This window comes from Schistocerca nitens, chromosome 4 (genome assembly GCF_023898315.1).
Source record: "Schistocerca nitens isolate TAMUIC-IGC-003100 chromosome 4, iqSchNite1.1, whole genome shotgun sequence".
Classification (NCBI taxonomy): Eukaryota; Metazoa; Arthropoda; class Insecta; order Orthoptera; family Acrididae; genus Schistocerca; species Schistocerca nitens.
The window spans coordinates 240179180-240199993 of NC_064617.1; the positions used below are offsets into that span (position 1 = coordinate 240179180).

At 43.2% G+C, this 20814-nt stretch overlaps 1 protein-coding gene across 11 annotated transcripts in view; it reads left to right on the top strand.

The window, feature by feature from the left end:
* Positions 1-20814, top strand: part of LOC126253151 (serine/threonine-protein kinase tousled-like 2) — a 599627-nt gene that overhangs the window by 536098 nt on the left and 42715 nt on the right. The window contains exon 1 of one of the 11 annotated variants that reach the window (XM_049954304.1): positions 18548-18773. The exons of 8 other annotated variants lie outside the window; for them this stretch is intronic. In XM_049954304.1, coding sequence (XP_049810261.1) covers positions 18699-18773 — 75 coding nt within the window. In that variant the 5' untranslated portion in view covers positions 18548-18698. Of the gene's footprint in view, positions 1-18547; positions 18774-19092; positions 19399-19455; positions 20614-20814 lie in introns of those variants that run through there. 2 more of the 11 variants (XM_049954301.1, XM_049954305.1) reach the window with 2 other exon arrangements.

The following is a 20814-nucleotide window of genomic DNA, read 5'->3' on the forward strand; positions in this document are numbered from 1 at the left end:
GCTATCCATGAAGTCCGCCTTGACGCTGCTAGCATGGCACACAATGAAAACAGTGCTTACGCTCGAGCTGGTAGTTATTTTTCGCTGGCGAATCGGCGTTGTTTTAAGCCGACAGCTGCAAGCGACGAGATTTGCTGAATTACATGTCACTCTGCAGAAAACTCGTACGTAGATTGAGCCATCTGTGATTGTCGGTTCGTTGCATTACATAAATCCCCTCTCTGATTGTTACTGAACCGCCTCCGCCGACGCGCGAGAGGCGACTGGCGGCAGCACGTGGTGAAGGCGCTGGGCGAAGCCGCAAATATCCGAGAGCTCCCGAGCTCGACCGAAGGGTACCGAGCACAGCCCGCGGTCGACACACTGGCCCCTCTGCTGTTTCCTTTGCGGAAATTTAATACTTTCGCGTGGTAATATCAGGTACAGCACTTCTGCACAGTAATGCCTGGCCTGGTCCTATGAATTACACACACACACACACACACACACACACACACACACACACACACACACACAGTGGAGCACGACGGGGGAAGTAGTGGATTGGTACATTCTGAGTTCGGAATGGGCTGAATACAGTAAACACTAGGTTTAATTTTGATTTTAGTCTACAGACAACTCTAAATCGAGAGTGCACTCAGAGTACTCACAAATTTTGTCCGTCTAAAGGTAGGCAACAGATACTTCCGAATAACATGCGACGTACGCCTTTTTTTTCGTTTGACGCAGCCTATGAATTTGTTAAAAGGCGAAAAGGACGCAGTTAAAGAGGCAAGGGTGTATTACGTTCATGTACGAATTTTGCCAGTCAGTATCAGGTATTTAGTTGCTAATGTGTCTTTTACTTACAAGTGGTGATGTGTTGCGTCAATTTCATCATTGCTTGAAACTGATAGTAGCAAAGTGTAAACCTTGTAAAAACGTCTGTTTGCTTTGGCTTCTTCAGAGCTTACTCCTTAACATCAGTTTGTGATCCGTTCTTCATTAGTCTTTCCTACGGTGAGGTGCATGTGTCAATCCCATCTCATTCCTTCTTACACATGCACATGACTGAAGCGATTTTGTGCTGTTTCGGTTAATAAGGGTGTATGTACGATTACTGTCTATCTTTTACTATCATTTTGCTTCCGGAATATCGTTCTAGATATTAATGCCCATCATTCTTACACTGATTTTGTTGCTTTGACTGAATGTGCTCCACTCGAAAGATGAATTAGCCACTTTACAATGTTGCACTCCATTTTTAAAGCCTCTCAACATGTATGTATAAAAAATTAAATTGAAAGCTGCGTAATTCAAGATTTTTGCACTGATTTGTCAGTCTTACGTAAGTCACTCTTTCTCCTACATGGCAGTACTCATAAACACTAAGGCGTCGTAATTATTTTTTGTGTGTTATCGCAAATTTTTTATGAGTCATTTCACGTCGTTTCTCCATATTCTCTACTGTTTGGAAGTTTGATGATCTTAACGCTGCCAGTAGACAGAAACTTTGTGATGTTATGGGTGACCCTGCCCACAGAGCTAACCAGCCGACCAACTACATGTCCGTTTCACAAGTAACACCGCGATGTAGCTATGGATGAAACGGGACTTAAGCTGTACATGTCGTGAAAGTATGAAACCTGATCAGTGGAAGCTCTTACACTTAAGTATAAATAGTGTATATTGAGAATATTGTGGTAAGGAAACGATTACAGTATACTATTTAGCGGAGGCTGAGTCCGTGGTTTTTAATACATTTAGACGAAATCATTTTCTGGAGACAATTAGGATAGCAAAAAGCTTTTCTTGCATGTTTCAACGTGATTCAGGATTTCATCTAGTGTCCATATGACACGCTCTAATTAACAGAAATATCACAAAAATTGAAAGCTATACACCTTTGTTTTCTTAATCTGAACCTCATATTAGAAAATTATTTCGATACGATTTTGCACCAAAAGAAAAAAAAAATTGCTTGAAGCAGTACATTTCAGATATGTTTTTGATGCGATAGTCCCTTCTCATTGTTGTACTATGAGGGACTGCGTACTAGTGACAGTCATTTTCGTTTTATTGGGCTTTCGAGTTAACCATGTTCTTGATCAGGCGAGAAATAGTAGTAGCGCTTTTTGTTCTACTTTCCGATAGTAGTTCTTTGTGAAAGCGAAACAGAAACAGGTTGTCTAAAGATTTAATTCAGTTTTAAGACATGGCGAGTAGGAATGTCTGTGTCTAAATGTATGATGTCTAAACTGAATGCGTCCGCAGCTCGTGGTCGTGCGGTAGCGTTCTCGCTTCCCGCGCCCGGGTTCCCGGGTTCGATTCCCGGCGGGGTCAGGGATTTTCTCTGCCTCGTGATGACTGGGTGTTGTGTGCTGTCCTTAGGTTAGTTAGGTTTAAGTAGTTCTAAGTTCTAGGGGACTGATGACCATAGCTGTTAAGTCCCATAGTGCTCAGAGCCATTTGAACCATTTTTAAACTGAATGCTGTACTGTCAGAGGCATAAACTGTCATGTAATTTGTACACTAATTTCCTCTGTGTTCTTCACACTTTCCCATCGCTTATTCCGTACTCCGCCTCTACTCCTCCTCCTCCTCCTCCCCCCCCCCCCCATTTACAATTTATTGTGAAGCGCTGTATTGTTACATAGTGTTGGTTTGTACTTGCCATTCCAGTTGCGTACTCCGAAAGCCTAGGTAGTCCGATTAAGAAGACAAGCTCGTATATGGTTTCCAACTGGCAGGGAGAAAAGGTGGAGGGGCGGTAAGTTCACTACTGTTTCACGTTAACAGTCCACTCTACAGAAGATATCAAGATGCAGTCGTTCTTTGCACATGAATTGACGCCTCAGCCTTTCTGAAAAGAATACGAGAAATAGATGGAAAGAAAATAGTTGAATTTTATTACTAATGTATCAGAACATAAAGTTCAGGGAGACTGTGTTTCACTCCTTTGTTCAGAACTAGTGTTTCATCCGGGTCATGATAGGACTAGAGGATAAATTGCATTGGCGTTGACTGCGTACTGATTTTAGAACGTCACAGATTCCAAAATCAAACCGCGTAGACAACTGGACCCGAACTTTTCCGGAGCAGTGGTTTGTGTTACTGCAACTCTCATATCCTGAGCGGGTCAGTATATGAAACTGAAGAAAATAGAGAAAATTTAACCCATGGTACTTTTTTAAACAATTGGATGTGTGAATACGCTCGTTTTTGTAAAAGTTGCGTATTTTTGAGTCACATACTGTTCGAAGTTGTATAAAGCTGTACAGAGTGGAAAGACTTTTTATTAATACTTCTATCTCTGTGATCATCCTGATTTAGGTTTTCCGCGATATTCTGAAAGTGGTTACTGTCTCACTTTGAGCTCTTCTCCGTTCTGCCAACTAGACTACAATTTTCCGTATTTGGACTAATTTGCGTAAAGTTTGGGATTCTTTCAATTTAGTCTGATGTGATATCCTGTACAGAGCATTAAAATGTGACCTTCCTTTCCATAGAGTGCGCTATTGAATATTTGTAGGTGCCGAACCTCGATCGTGCAACGTCAAATTGGAGGCGACAACGATGACGTCAGGGTGTCGGTCTAGAGCTGTAGGAGCGTAGCCAGTGGAGAGCTGACAACAGTGACCACATGATGGCGACTGCGACTGCAGCGCGGCGCCGTGCCGGACTCGCGACCCACCTGCGTCGCGCCGCGCCCGGTAAACCGGATCCCGAGGTTATCGGCCCGCTGCCCCTCGCCACCACATAGTTCACGTTCCTGTAATCAGGCGTCGCGCCAGTCGCGCCCCCTCGCGCCAGATAAGGGAAGCTGCTGTCTGCCATCTTGCCCCGCGCCGTTGCCAGCTTCCGGCCTCCAGACACCCCCTCCCCCCTTCCCTCCCTCCCTTACAGTACCGCCCCCTGCAAGGCTAGCCAACTGCATTTACCTCCCATCCTTGTAATATCTACTTCGTCATTCGTTCTGTTACGAGGAATAACCAGTCGTCTTTAGAACTGCATCCCTTAGTATACGGAGGCTTTGGGTTCGTGTCCCTGCCTTATCCTGGCAAACTTCTGATCTGCATGACTGCCCTACAATTCGAACTTCAGTACCTGGCAGATGGTTCATTGAAACACCGTCAGACAACCTCTCTGCAGTTGCACTCTGAATAGCACGCGGGAAAAACGAACACTTAAGCCTTTCTCTTTTGTGTCACACTGATGATTTCTTCCTTATAGGTGGCCGTCAGCACAATAATTTTGCAGGAGCAAGTTGGTGATTGAAAATTCAAGAAAAGATCTCGCCGCAACGAAACACGCCTTTGTTTTAATGATGGACACTCCAACTCGCGTATCATAACCGTTATACTCTCTCCACTACACTGCGATTGTACGAAACGAACTGCCCTTCGAACTTCCTTGACGTCCTCCGTCAATATTATCCGATTAGAGTCCCATACCGCGTAGCGGTAATCCGGAAGAGGACGGACAAGCGTAGTATAAGCAGTCTCTTCAGTAGATCTGTTGCATATTCAAAGTATCATATCAATAAAAAGAAGTATTCGCCACAACATTTTCTATTTGACGATTTAAGTTGTTCGCAATTTTACCACATAGATATTTAGATCAATTAACCAGCTTCAGATTTGTGTGATTTATCATGTATCCGAAATTTAACGGAATTGTTTGGAGTAAATTGCTAGTTTCGGCGCCATGCAGATATCTTGTCTAAATCATTTTGCAGTTGGTTTAGATTTTCTGGTGACTTTATACTAGACTGTGAAAGGCAGCTTCATCTGCAAACAATCTAGGAAGGCTGCACAGATTGTCTCCTAAATAGTCTGTATAGATTAGGATCAGCAGAGGGCGTTTAACTCTTCTTTGAGGTACGCCAGATATCACTGCTGTTTTACTCGATGAGTTTCGTCACTTACTGCGAGCTGTGACTTATCTGATAATGCGACAACAACACTGTAATTCGACAGTCAAGGATAACTTTGAAAAAAAAAAAAAAAGCGTGATCTGGAGTGGAATTACAGTTTCCTGTAAGTAGGAAATTGTGCGCCAATGAAAGAACGCGAAATTAGGAAAGTTGATGGTTCTTGAAAGCGTTCTATCAGTGGAGAACTTCATGTGAGTATAATAAGACAAATGTTGGTTATTTTATGCGTAAATACACCTAGAGGAAAAGACGGATTTACAAGTATAGGTCAGTGATCACCTGTTTCGCTCTGTTAGAGAAGGTCTTCAGATGATTCATAGCTGCAGAGCAGCCTCTTCGTTTAAACTGCTGTGCCCAGCGTCCATAAGTAACTAAGGTACATAGAAAACTAGTGGAAAAATGCTCCTTCCTAGCAAAGAAACGTGAATACGGTCCTGTTTAAAAAGACTCTGAGTGAAAAGTGGGGTATCAGCTGCTTCGTTCTGCCTTCCTCAGCCCCCTTCAAAAGTTTTCCTAAAAATGTTGGTATACAAACATATTCTCTTTAAAATGCAACCACCTCTCATTTTCGCACACTCCTCTAACTGTAACTCGCTCACACCCACTAGACCATCACTGTAAGTCGCTCATACTCGTCCACTCCCACTTGCACATTCTCTCACTCACTCATTCATTCAGCCCAACTCATGAGCAAATTGTCATCCCTTTGTGTCCCTTTTTTTTCGTTGTCATTGATATAGACTGTGCCTCTGACTATCACTGGCCCTCACCCACTTCCACTTTCTCCTTCTCTTTATTCCTCTCCCAGTGGCACTGTCACCAACAGTCTTTACCTAGTACTGTTCTGTCATTGTCAATTACATGCCATTGCCACTATGCCCCTCTGTTTCTCTCACGTTGCCATTGTCTCTTTCGCTCTTTCTATACCACAACCACTGTCTACTATCTTCCAGTATATATTACTTCTCCGCCTCTATCCCACTGACACTACCTTCATCTCTCTCAGCATAAAAAAGCGCGAATATGATCGCTGCCAAAATTTTGGGAAAAATTTTCAGTGGTTCTGACAAAGGTAGAACGAGGCAGATGGAACCCCACTTTTCAGCCAGCCTCTTAATAAAGAGGAGCTCCAATAGGAACATTTTCCGGGTGGTTATCCTTCTCTTCCCTGCTACTGCAGGGCACTTCACTCGTACGAAAAGAACTTTGTGGTTCAGTAAAATTTTGATAGTTGAGTTTTGTGAAGCTGAAATAACGTAAAACTAATTTTACACCTCAGACAAGGTTTTTCGCGCATAAAAATTTTGCTTGTACTTAAGTACTACAAAATGGGGTTTCCAGAACCCTTCTGATGATAAAGGCATTTGTTGTGCATAGCCGTCTTGGAATCCGCGGCTCGTTTCTGGTATGAAAAAGTGGTAAGAAACAGAATTTTTGGGTTTTCTAAGGAACCGCCGACGAACTAATGGTGCCTCCATATCTGCTAAGGTCCATCGTAGACCACATCAAATGCAGAAAGAACCAACCGATTTGCTCCATTTGCTTGAACAAGAGGAAGTGGTGCAATATCCATACTTTGACCCCTCTGCTATGTATACAAATGTTCCCTAGTTACAGGGTATCCAAAACATTTGACTATACCTTTCTGTCGCCAGCAGAGCCCACGGTATACGTCCCGAAAGACTCCCGTTTTTGTACGCGGCATTTTGGAACATATTAGTTAGCGCCTGTTTTTTATTTTTTTATTTTTTTTATTTTGGACAGCAATGGTAAAATAACCAGCACGGCGTTTTTCAATATAAATAGCGGAGGTCAAGAAACAGCTGAAGAGACCTTGTTCCAACCTAGTCGCCAAATAATGTTAATTAAACTGAAATGATGTCTGTGTTACCCGTCGTTACATATGTACACTCACTTCTAAGTGAGTAGGAACACTTCTTAAAAATATACTGCATAAGATAATAAAAAATCGAATTCTTTAGCGTTTTGATCTAATTTACTTCTAGAGGATGGGGGGCGTAGATTCAGAATCTACACTCGGCTGTCGTACTATCATTTGTGACCTTATGTGGTTCATGTGTCAAAAGTCGTCGTTGTATTGTTCGAAGATTATATTTTGCTCCTTTAAGTTTGCTGAGAGGCTCCTTTTACTCTCAAGAGGCATAAAGGAGTAAAGATTTTCCCTCAGCGTACAGTGAAAGTGGCCCATAGCGTGAAACTTCCCTGACGAGCTTAGGGGAAGTTACGCAGTTGCGCCTACAAATTTTGTGCACTCGGTGGAAAGTCTAAGCTCGTTGTCAGTTGGTTTCTATTATTATTATTATTATTATTATTATTATTAATATTATCATCATCATTATGATATTGTCAGTGGTGGTGGTGGTGGTGGTGGTGGTGGTGGTAGTAGTAGTAGTAGTAGTAGTAGTAGTAGTAGTAATGCTGCTGCTGCTGCTGCTACTACTACGTATGTATGTTCTAGTAACTTGATGCATATTGCCACAGCAATCCGCATGTTCTTTCGTCGTTTATCTGAAGTCGTCTGGTAGGCACATTAACGATGCACAGCCGATTTCTTTTTGTGTCTTACATATGCATCTAAATTGTACTTTGAGACACATACAGGATGTCCCTGGAGAAATTCTCAGTATTCAGGGTCACCCATTCAGGCCAAAAGCTATGTAAACATGGGCTGTAAAATGTATATTTTAAGAGCTACGAGCACTTGTTCATCTTCGCTACAGGTAAGTACATCTCTTCTATTACGCAAGTGCTCATAGCTCATAAGGTATGCTTTTTAAAGCCTGTGTTTACCAGACGTTTCTGCTTCGAATGATCGTTGCTGTCATGTTCCAGAATTCATCTCCCAGAATATTGACATTTCCTCCTGGTACACTCTGTATACAAGGCTTCTATAAACGATTCATTTTTTTTCAGAGTTCTAAATTCTCCAAAGTATTACATCTACAAATATGATTGATTGCATGAACAGAACCATTAACGTACCAGTTTTGTATTTGCACTGTACAAGTGTACTATGGGTGCCCTCTGGCCACACGACACACGTGCAAGCGGTAGTCAAATTTTTCATACCTTATGTAGCAACATCATGTTAGTGGCCATCACACCAGCACTGATGCGTTCAGTGAGCTGTTACAGTGGTCCTGCTGGTGGGGCTACGTATAGACTGTCCAAAGTGCACCCACAAGGAAGTGTCACACTGCATTAGGTTACACGACGTGGGGGGAGGGAGGCGGGTGCCAGCAAAAGAACAGAGCCAGATCACATTCACATTCATGATTACGCCAAATCCAGTAATGCGGAAATTCATCGTTTAGGAAGCGACGAACATCGATGCTCCAATGACGGGGTGCCCCGTGTTGTTGGAAGATGCAGTTCTCGAGAACAGCAGTCATTTGTGGAAACAACCTCAACTGCAACATATCACGGTAAGAGGAGCCCGTCACAGTCTTCTCCACAAGAAAAACGGCCTACGTTGTGCTAATTAACCTTCCCGGATAAATGGAAGGTTGCTTTGTCGCTGAATATCAGCTTGGAGGTGAAATGTTCATATTCAGTTACTTCCTGTATTATGATGCAAAATTGAAGGCGCTGGCCACCAGTTGCTGGGTACAAAGCAAACTCGGTGAGTTTACACTTCTACGCATGCATCGGTCATATTCTTAAAAGTCATACTTACGAAAATATAGAACTTGGAAAGCGAATGAATAATTTATGTTAGCACTGTATATTTGTCTCTAATTTTACGGAAGTAAGTTGTGGTAAAGTGAAATTAATAGTTTGTTAAATACCTTCGCTGTATTATTTCAGCAAACGAGTGTGTAAAGCGTATTATCTAACCATAAGAATCATTTTCCAGTTCCTTTATCTACGTACGTTAGCGCCACTTACTTGTGCCTTACGCCACTGCGTAATATTCCGTTTGAGTCGGGCCACCGAGCTGTGTGTATCGAGGCGGCGGAACTCGCCTGACCGGAAGCTTCACACGGGCCGTTTCACAATTTGTGTAGGAGAACAGGGGCTTCAGTAAGTTACTCCTCTCCTGGAGTAGTACAGGCTGGTGCTGCAACTCAGCGTTGCTCTGACCCGGCCAGACGTTCTTTGATAAGTTTACTGTTGGGTGTCTTACCATTTATTTTAATAATGTGAATGCGGCACAGGATTGACGCACCTAGAAATTTCAGGATTTTTCTGTTTAATGTTTTAAATAACCGAAAGTTTGGGTGCCATTCCTTCAGTTACGAGAATACGTTATCAGGGAGCCAAAGCCAGATTTTTTTGGTAGCGGCGTTCTGGGGAGGGTACTGAAAATAAGTAGTGCAAATCGAATTCTAGACAGTTTTTAGTCACTTGTTTTTTCGTGACCAATGTAATATCGTCTTCCCAAATATAGTTACTACGCATTCACTACTCATTGGTTAATATAGGATACATGGCAACGGGATACACGAATGTAATTCGAGGATACGGTGTCTCCAACGTCCTTGCATGGCTTAAGTTTTATTTTACTGATTTTTTAAAAATAAGGGATGGTTCACTATTTTCCTCTGTACGGTGAATCCTTTGTGTCTAAACTCCCGTTTCCTCACGATAAAAACGTGAAAGCTTTACCCTATGTTTCTGCAATTGTTTTCTTGGAATTTAGGCAGCCGTTGTCTCACAACCACGTTGCGCGCCTGAACGATGGTTTGATCCTCAACTAAAGCACTTCGATCTTGGTATTTAAGAATAATAACTACGAGCGGAGAAATGCTCCTGTCGGAACACAAAGGCGATTATGTTCCTCTTTAAAAGACTCTCACAGGAAAGTGGAAAACAAGCTGCCATGCTTCAATCCTCATTCCGCTTTCCTGACCAAAAATTTTGGCATGCGCTGTTTTTACGCAGAACATTTTAAATCACTTTACCCAGTCTCTCTCTCTCTCTCTGTTGTTACGCCTTCATACGCAGCATTTCCGTCTGACTGCCAGGGTCTATATACGCCTCTCACAGGGTCTCCTTTTTCTCCTATTGATTTACAGTACATCCCACTGCTACTGTCTCTTCTCTCACTTATACAGTCTCCTTTTGTCTTTCTTTCCCACTGCCACTGCCTGTACCGTAACTCGGCAGCTCCAAAGTTTAAGGAGGTCAAAATTATTATTTTCCCTACACCCGCGTTTTAAAATTTCTGTCCAAAATGCGCCATTCCCTATACCTACGTGTTAAAGTTAGCCAGTCTGGATGGGGCCAACTCATATCTTTTTTTCCATTTGCACTGTCTCTTCTCTCTTTTGCTCCCAGTGCTTCTGCCTCCATCCTCACAATTGGTAGTTTTCACACTCAAAAATTATGGTTTTTCAGGGTTTTATCGAGAACCGCCTATGAACAAGCGGTGTTTTATAAGCCGCCTAAGGTCTGTGGTAGACAAGTAATGCAAAAGATTTTCTTAATTTATGTCTTCTGGAGGTAGTGTGCAGTGTTTAAATTTTGACCCTATATTGTAGGATAACTGCAGTATGTCCTTCCGACAGATGTACAAATGAGCGCTAGGCGTAGGACTACCCAAAACACTTGAACGTTTACGTCTGTGACAGTAGAACTCGAAATATGATCCCCTGAAAAATAGCATTTCAGCCAGCGGCTTTTTGGGACACGTTGTTACCGTGCACTGTCGTACATGGACCGATTCTATCGTGCGCGTATATGATTTTGCTTTTGCGAAATTTCTCTGCGTTACTGTTTCATGTAAAGTAAACTGAAACTGCAACAGTCTGATGCTCCAAGCCCAGTGTTTGTATTTCCGTTCTCGTTTTTCATTGATTCTATAACTAACTACAATTACAAGGATGGTTTACACAGCCATAGCCCGTTTTTTTCTTTTCACCATCGTTCCCTTTGTAACGATTGGTTGTTAACGCTGATGAGGACTGTGCGTGCGTTTTACATCAGGAATTATCATAGGTGTTCTTCGGATAGCAGATGGCAAAAAATTCGTATAATGACGAATGACGTTTTGAATATGATTGACCTCTTATGAACCTAAGTTTTCTTAGTTTATTTGCAGTTGTAGTGCCTTGTTTTTTCACCTCAGTGTTGCATATTATGGTTCAATTTGGCTACGTTACGCCTAAAGTAGTAAAGATTTGTTTCATTCAGTTCTTATCAGAGATGTTTGTTTCCTATATTCGATTACAGCTTTCTGTCTTCGCATGACCTACAAAAAAAGAAGTATCAAAGATCGTAGCCTTTTTTCCCTCCTTATGTAAAATAGTGTATTTAACGGATCTGTTTAGTTGTTAACGGTTAAAAGGTTACATTGACCGGAATTAGTGTTTTCCTAATGCGCTAACAGCATTTCGAATTCACTGTTTGGGAAATGTGGCACCTCTGTCTCATAAAGTAACCACAGACGTTGTTGTCCCTGTACACTGTGTGTGTGTGTGTGTGTGTGTGTGTGTGTGAGAGAGAGAGAGAGAGAGAGAGAGAGAGAGAGAGAGAGGGAGAGAGACGTACTGAATGACTGCGAACCGTTCGTTGTGTGCGTTGCTCGTCCCCGTATACCTGCAACTGGTTCCAACCGACCCTCGGCAAGCGTCAGCCAGCTTGACTATTGTTCGCCCCCCTGCAATGCCCCTCGCGCAACCCCAGGCTGCCACTACTCACTTTGGTCTTGTAGTGTTTAGGCTCTACGTTCTTAAGGCGGACTGCTTGCGTACTTCCTTCCAAAGTGCCGGCTTTCACTTCGCTTCTTCCTATTTTTAGAGCAGACGAAACAGCGCTGTGCCCTATATTGTTAATCTCCTGCTCAGATTTAGTTTTCAGGTTAAGATTTGTTTTCAATTAAATCTGCCACATTTTTGAAGATGTAGGATGTCGACATGGAAATTTGACTTAGTGTTGCAAAGTACTATAGAAATCAATCCAAGGAAGTCGGGTGTGTAGGATCACAGGGTCAGCTTCGAAGAGTCGCACAAAGAATAATGAGCATAAAAATAATCATCCGATTGATCGGACATATGGCGGGCATTGTAAACGTCTGGTTCGTGGCCCGTGGTCTACAGTATAACACATGTTGACACAAAGGTCTCCCATTTACTGTGGGCAGCAAGAGAAATTGTTTGAGCCTTTAGCTGGCTCAGAGATGAGCTAAATAGGTTTAATATCAAGCAAATGTTAGTATAAGATCTAAAGCCGGAAGTCTTCTGCTCCGCAAACAACTTTCAGGAGCAGAAATGTAGTTTATCTTCGTGCTCAGGTCACTTCACATTGTCTACTTCGAAGAGCATTCTGTAGTAGCGACGGGTTCCAAAACGATTTAAATCACAGGTTCCCAAAACATAATCCTGCCACCATTTATGTATGTCGGCCGATGCGCGTGTCAAAGAGGCATTCTGCTGGTAACGGTGATGCCTTTTACGTGTGAGAGGAAATTTGGTTCACATGAAGAGGCAGCTTAATGGTTCAAATGGCTCTGAGCACTATGGGACTTAACATCTGAGGTCATCAGTCCCCTAGAACTTAGAACTACTTAAACCTAACTAACCTAAGGACATCACACACATCCATGCCCGAGGCAGGATTCGAACCTGCGACCGTAGCAGTCCCGCGGTTCCGGACTGCAGCGCCTAGAACCGCACGGCCACCGCGGCCGGCTAGAGGCAGCTTAATTCCGTTGCCTAACAATAATGGTAGTGAGCCCACTGCTGAATGCAATTGTAAAATGGTTCTGAGGACTATGGGACTCAACTGCTGAGGTCATTAGTCCCCTAGAACTTAGAACTAGTTAAACCTAACTAACCTAAGGACATCACAAACATCCATGCCCGAGGCAGGATTCGAACCTGCGACCGTAGCGGTCTTGCGGCTCCAGACTGCAGCGCCTTTAACCGCACGGCCACTTCGGCCGGCCAATGCAATTGTAACTGAAGTTTGCGCAGTCCGCAGTCTCAATGAAAGCGTACCATAAGCCGTCGCTATACGGACCGTGCATTCGAATTGGAAGTGTTCCGCGTGTCGAGTTCAGGCACACATACAAGTCACATCGTTCCTGAGCGTTCAATAGCACGTCGAAATCGGCACGCTCACCGTGGATGTTCGAAAGCACGGTCCATGCGTTGAAGGCTGTGTCAATCAGCGGTTACGAGCTACAGCAGGCCATAAACCGAATGCTACGAGAAGTTTTTACCATGCCCAGGATTCTACTCCTTTGTTGTTCCACATATTTCTGGCGTACCTTTGTGTATTAAGGGGCTCCGGAAAGGCTCAAAATCATGAAAAGTTCTATTTTTACTTTTTTGCGTTTTCTGAATCTGCAGACTATTACCTTTTAATAGATATATAATTTATTCAATTTCGAAGACTACAACTACTTTTAAATTTTTTTTGAAATGTGTTCTACATGGGCGTGACCCACTGTGGCGCTGTTAAACTGCTGTCAAATGGTGTTATTATTAACGTCCGTGTTCATCAGGTACATTTTAGTGATGTGAGATAAAGTATGTGTTGTGGCTAACCTGTGATGGTTCAATATATATCGCTGGTGTGATTGTCGATTGTTTCATGTTTATTTACTCTGTCGTTATCTCGAAAATATTCGTAATTAATTCTGTTTCTTGAGTCTCTGTTTTGTTGTAGTATAATAATGAGTAAAAGTAAAGTTATTAGAAATCCTCTGAAGGCTTTTAAGAAAAGGAGAAGTGTTGGAAAGCCAAAGGTATGTTTTATTACTGTAAACAATAAAGACGATGAAAATCCCCAACATAGCTTGTGTCCCAAAGAAGAAGACAGTTGGTGTAAATATAACAAAGGATTGCTAACTGGTGAAGTGTACACTCATAAGCATAGTCTGCCTCATGCAATAATGGAGGTGATACAACCTATTTTCAGAGACTTAGCAGCACCTGAACTGTTGAAAAAGTGTATTCACGGAAAAACTCAAAACCCCAATGAAAGTGTAAATAGTGTTATATGGTCGAGAATCCCCAAGACTGTATTTGTTGGAATAGAAACACTTCACTTTGGTGTGTATGATGCTTTTGCGACTTTCAATGATGGCAACATTGTAAGGAGCAAGGTATTTAGAAATATGGGAATGAAGATAGGTTCTAACATGGTACGAGCGATGCTTGCTTTAGACAAGGAACGCCTTCGGGCTGCAGACAGGGCTGTAAAGAGTCTAGAAATACAAGCAAGAGTAAACAGGAGGAGGAACAAGAGGAAGCTGGAGGAGGAGTTTGCAGAGGATGAAGATAATCCATCCTATGGACCTGGAATGCACTAAAAAGTTAATCCAATCTTTGTCGCTCGATTCCCAAAACTTTTATTTTCTCATACTAATTACATGTTTTCCAAGGATCTTCCAAACATATTTGTTTCAAACTTTCAGTAAATGTTACACAGTACCTTCTGGATAATTTAACACAGCTTTTTTTCCAAAAAACTGTATTTTTGAATATATAAATAAAAAATTGCAAAAAATGTTGTGAATTTTCATTACAATTGAAAAAAAAATCATCTTTAATAACTGAACTAAAATTTTGTAAAATCCCTGTGTTGTAGCCCATATTCCAATAAATAATCTGTAAAAAGTTCAACTTCCTACCTCAAATACTTTGTGAGGAAAGATGTAATTTATAAGCGTTATTTTAACATTGCAAGTATAGGGCGTTCCGGAGCCCCCTAAAGGGAACAAGTCTCTTGCAACCATCTCTGTAGACGAGGGAATACCACCAGACTACGTTTTCCATTAGTGATTTCGCAGTTATTCTTCTGTTTCTAGTCTGCAAATGAGAGCAGCCCATTGAACCTCGCCGTGTACGTACTATTAAGTTCCCAGGTGATCACCATCACACTTTATGCTTTGCCAATCTGACGTTAATCTGCAGTGAATCGGACACTGCAGCCTGCGTCATCCATGTGACTTCTGTGCATCCCCGCAGCTGTTACATTCCTTGCGTATTACCGAGAAATGTGGCGAAATCGTTAGGATACTATATGCTCATTCGGGGGGGCAGGTGTTATATCTCCATCGGCCAATCAGTTTTCCCACATTTACCCTAAATCGCTAAAGTCAAATGCCCGGATATTTGATTTAAAAACTACACTTCCGATTTACTTCCCTATCCCAACGTCGTAGATGTCTTGTCAATAGAACGTTGTGGTCTAATCTTCTTCGTTCGTTTTGTACTGCCTAGAGAACCTTCTAAATAATCTGGACATATAGCTTACAATTTAAGGACGTACGATCGTGTTAAACGCTCTTTTGTTCTGCGATAGGCCCTAGATTCAATTTATCGAAATAGGCAGGCTGTAGTTCCGTGGAACTGACAACTGTTATTACAAGATTTCTTGCACTTACAGGGTGAGATTACGAGGGCGCTCCATTGCTCAGAGCACCGATTTCTTTGGGTATCGTCATTTCGGCTATTAAGAATTTCAACGCCTTTACTTTTTTTCCAGACGAGATACACGTTAGACTATACAGTATGCTTCATGACATTACATACTGTTTTTGAAGTCTTTTATACGTAACTTTCCTTATGTATTTCAAAATCCTTAACGACTTTTTCAACTATTTTCGGAATTCCATGCCTTCTCATCGATGAATTTCATTGGTTTTTATATTCAGGTTTTCTGTTTTGATGAATATTACTTGTAGCAAAGATTGTAGTTTGGAATTTTGTGATTTTTTTTTTTAATGTCTTAATCACGTTGGAAAATGGAAGAAGGGCGGTCGGGGGGGGGGGGGGGGGGGGCTGGAGGATGGATCCAAGATAAAGGGCATCGTCCCAACGCCGAGGTCACTGGGGAAATCGAGCATAGTATTATTTAGTAAGGTTTCTGAGAAAACACGAACGTAAGTCTGGTTGATCGAATTTAGTTAGAGTCGAACGCGAATACAACCTTACAACACTTACCTGGGTAATCGTTTCCCGACGGGAGGCCCTAGCCACACGACATTTCCATTATTTACTTGGGTAATCTGCACGGTTTGCCAGTTTTAAACCCGGCTTTTCCCAAAATGTGAGTTCAACTTCCCTTCAGCAAAGAAGCAAAATATCTCAAGTGCTAACTGTAACTCGATTCTCGTAATTCCGTACATTAGTTGAAGCGAATGTATTACGTAAGCGCAATTAGTTAAGAGACGTATTTCCCATAATTAAAAAACATAATAAAAGAATATTCGTAATCCTGCTTTAACTATTGTAAATTTAAGCAGTCATTCGTTCGTAATGGATACTACTAGTTAACTAGTTAATCATTGTTGTGAGCTTCAAAACATATCCGTGAAGTGGATCTTTTCATGTCCCGTCTCTTATAGGCAATGAAATTCTGAGCCATCAAGAATCCGCAGCCAAACCTAGAAATCGTAATGACTTTTCTTCTCGTGACGACAAAGCGATTCATCGTTTCTTAAGAAACTGAATGAACTAGCAACAGCTCATGTTAGGGCGACGCGCAGGATTAGCCTTATGGATGTCTGTGTCAGTTCCTCGACAGCCTAAAATGAATCGTGATTTCTTTTACATGTGTCGTCCTTCTCAGCCGTTAAACAAGACTTCTAAATTTTAGCCACGCGTGTATTCGAATGTGTTTATTTACTGCTACAGATGAGAGCAGGTAAACCAAGCCATGTTTCTTTCCCGTGGGAAAATTTTCAAACCCTTTTTTTTTAAGTTCGGTGTGTGTGTGTGTGTGTGTGTGTGTGTGTGTGTGTGTGTGTGTTTGTTGCTGGTAGTAGGGCGGTGTGGAGTATGTTGCGACCACTTACGTAAAACGCAGTCATTGTATGTGTTACCAATATTCATTAAACCTTGTAGTTGGGCTCTCGGCTCATTTGATGTGTCCCTCTGCAAAGGCTGCGTACACCTCTGGGCTGGAACGCTCGGCAGGAGAGCACCGAGCATCTCTGTGGGAACGCAAAGCGTAGCGAGCACTGCAGCGGGGTTCGATTACCCGGCCTGGCCCCACCTCCACGCGCATTCTTTACAGCCGGCTAGACGGTGTGTGCTCTCTGCTCACTTGCTCTCTTTGGAGTGCTGACGTGTTGACAAATCTCGGGCGAGCCGTTCTCTAGTCTGGCGCATGTCTAAAATCTCTTTTTTTATTTTAATGTCTTATCGCGCCATAAAGTGTTATTTTGAAGGCATGCGAGAAACGAGCCCAGTTCCCTAGTTTTCGATGATCATTGCGGACTTAACTGTATATAAAAAAGAAAATACTCGTTCCTCTTATTTTGAGCTGCTTTCGATAAGTAATGCCTTTTAGGGAACTGTTTTGTGGGAGAAATTTGAACTTGGTCATCATGCCTTGAAGACAACTCAGTGGTGATTGTTTACGTACATACTCAAACTAGATTTTCGTTGTTTTTAATTAATCGTAGTCGCAAGGCGCCAGACAGCTGATATGCAGTGAAATTAAGTTAAAGGTAGCTTGTCCGGCAGTCTGCCGACCAATTCTGAATTAGGTACTGGAACAAATTATGCTTGCTTTTTTTTTATACACTTCTGATCTATGTTTCACTAGTAATGAATTTAGATCAGTGGTTACTTTGCCTTCGAATGTTTACGTTAAAGGCCTGACCCATTTTTCATTGCTGTTTTCAAAAGGCCGCCAGCAGAAGCACAAGAATTTATTAAATATTTAGTGTTAACTACAACAATGTTAATTTTTACGCTCCAAGTTTTCCACTGAGTAGTAAGGTGCGTATCTTTGCGCCCATTCCTTTCCATTTATTCAAGTGTTCTATAGCGCCACTCGCTGTTTTGAACACGGAAAGTTGGCCTGTGCATCAGTTCTTCGCTAGTCACGGTTGCTTTTAAAGTGGTGGAATCATGCATACTTTCAAGCTGGTTAAGTAGCGCGTCCTAGGATGTTTTACGGTAGTAAAGAGTTTTTCACTCTGAATATCTTTAGATTTTCTCATGCTACTTGAGGATCGTAGGCATCAAAGCCGCACTGCAGTTCGGTGCAATCTTGAATTCACGAATTACGTTGTTAAGGAGCATAAAAAAAATCGTATACTCGTGCGCCCAGCGGCAATTTTGAATGGCAGTTTAGTGTATTTTGCATAGTTTGTGCTTTTAATATATTATTTTAGCAGATAAAGTTTGTACGTAAATGTAAAAAATGCGTATATCAATAACTTATAGGAAGAGCATACACAAACAAGTCAAGGCCACACCTGTTTACAGATGGCTGTTGAAATTAGCTGCGCAAATTATCTATAATGTAACAAAGCGGGATGATACGCTATATCTGCTTTCAGCGTTTAAATCCACACAATTTTGAGAACGTGTTGTGAAAATATTAGACATTTTATTATTGGCACTGCCGGCAGATGGGAGATGCGTTCGTTAAGTTTCGGCAGGCAGAAATGGCGGCTGCTTTATTCGCTTCCTAATTGCCTAGCGTTCCAGGCGGTACACGGGAGTCAATCCGGGTGTTGGGAGTGTGCGGGAGAGGAGCGGCGGAGGTGGCTGCGCGAGGAGGGGGAGGGAGCGGAGAGGTGGGGAGAGACAGAAGGGCCGGACACACACGTGAACTGCCATTGGCCAGCAGTGCAGGCCGACGGGTAAATTTAGCACTACTTCCCATGCACTCGTCTCTCCGCTAGTCGAGATTACCAATTAAGCGGATTTAGCAATATTTGCCATTCTGTGCCCTTGTCTTAAAATGAGAGGCGCCTATCGTCAGTAAAAAGTTGGCTGGCATGTTGCTTCCGTGGTGACAGAAGCCTTCGTAGCGCGTCGCTGTTCCCGCACCGCCGACCGTCCGTGAAAACATGCAGCTGGCACAGTGGAATCGATACCGGCAAGAGCTCACGTACGTCGACGGGGAAGTCGCCGTCCAGCCCACGGTTAGTAGGGGAAAACAGCGCTGCGTAAAGCAAGGCGTACACAGGAACGCCCGCAGCTGTCGGAACAACTACTGCTGCTACTGCTTGTGCGCGGGCTTGACACACTTCCTGGAGGGGAAGCAGTAATCCCTACATTACTAACACGCGCGTCATTAAAAGTTCTGGCCTCGAGGCTTGACTAGAAGCGCTGCCCTGCCGTGGCTCGGTTTTCGTAGCGCCAACACGAGCAGTAGTAGGCGAGCCGACAGCCGCGGACGCCCCGGCAAGCGGGCTGGCTTTGTAATCAATTAGGGCCCGAAGCTGTGTGTACGTGCGCGTGCGGTGGCAACAGCGCATGGTTGGCCAGCTGGGCGCCCCGGCGTTGCCGCAGCTAGCGGCGGAGACAGCCACGGCGAGACGAGCGGGGCGAGCCGACGGTGACGGCCGCGCAGGGCCACCAGGGCGGGCCGCACGAATTGAATGGCATTGCGCCGCCGCCACCGCCGCTAGCGGTTGCCATGGCCGCCGTCGCGCCCTGCTCGCGCACCCTTCGCTCGCAGAAGCAGCAGCTATGACGTGCGCCGCCGTATCTGTGATGGACAGCATGGTGCGCTCATTCCTGCTCACCTATTGGGAGTACCAGAAGGTAATTAGCGGCCACTGACCGACCGGTTTCTGCGACCGTGGGAGGCCGGGTGACTACACAGGACGACTGTGACGATGCGGCGTGCTTTCTGCTGATCATGTGGTGGACGACGAATTGTGTAACTCCAGTGAACAGAAACTAAATACAGTGTGCACTCGTCGGGGTAGAATGTCTGTTTTTGCTATGCTGGCCGTCATGGTGTTTCATGTTAGAGCAACCATCGAGACAGGCAGGAGTCACTAACTTTGTGCTTTCGAAAAGCAAAATAAAAACATTGTTGCGTACATATGCGTTACAATCACAGCTTGCCACCATTGATTTTAGAGCTTGCTCAGTCAATGTCGGAATGTTTCCCTCTCTGTCCCGTTGAGGAGTCGGTAGGGGGCACGGCCGGAGGAGGGGTGACCCTGCTCGTATAGTCAAGTGTGTTGTATATGCTGCCGCCGCGCGATAGGCATGGCGCGGCGACATCTTGCCCTCCTGTATTCGCGTCGCCGCTGTGACCTGTAGCAGTATGAGGCGGATTCCTAAATCGCCACCTTCGCTGTTACGGAAACAAATATGGCCGCCCGCTCTTCCGCTGCTCCTGTGCGGAACTCGACAGTGCAGTGGACACTGTTATCTTCTGCCCGTATTTTAAGTGTGTGCGTACGTGTGTACCAAGAGAATAGTGCACTTTACATTCAATTCCGCCGACCGTCGGTTGCACTTAGATGAGTTCGACAGTTTCTGGAAGTAAATATAGTAGTGGTAGCAGTGTCGTCTTTTAATTCTACGCTTGTCATAGAGATGTAGCCGAATGTGACCGTGTGTAAACGCGAGTGAATATCTGGAAGAAGGTCGAGATGGGCGAACGACTCTCCCCTCTCCCGCATTTCCTCCATTTTGTCGTGAATCTGATCCATCAGCCGTAAATTTTGTTCTGATCGTAACTATTATCAAGTGTTGTTACTTAAGTTTACTCATACAGGAACTGATCATACTGAAAATGTGTAACGCTAAAATCATGTTATGTAGATCGCCGTTGTATATGGGCATATTTCCTAAAACTAGGTTATAAACACATTGATGGTAGCTATGTTCTTAACCTTCAGTGAAACTGTGAAAAGATAAGTGAGGCCAGGCCTCGACCTAGAAGAATGCCACCAGCTGACTGGGAGTTTCGTATGAGAGTCATCAGACTGGAAACCTACATTTATGAAATGATTTTCTGTGGTACGTTATCAATATATATGTTGATTATTCGGGCGTAATTACGGATATTTTCATAATTTTGTTACTCAGAACTGAGCCGTTTATGCCAGATGTGTCTCTTTCTTGTTTAACTTTACAGTAATTACATTTATAATAAAAATCACATTTCATCAAATATTCTTTAGCCTTGTCACTTTCATTCTGTTGATTCACTATAAATTA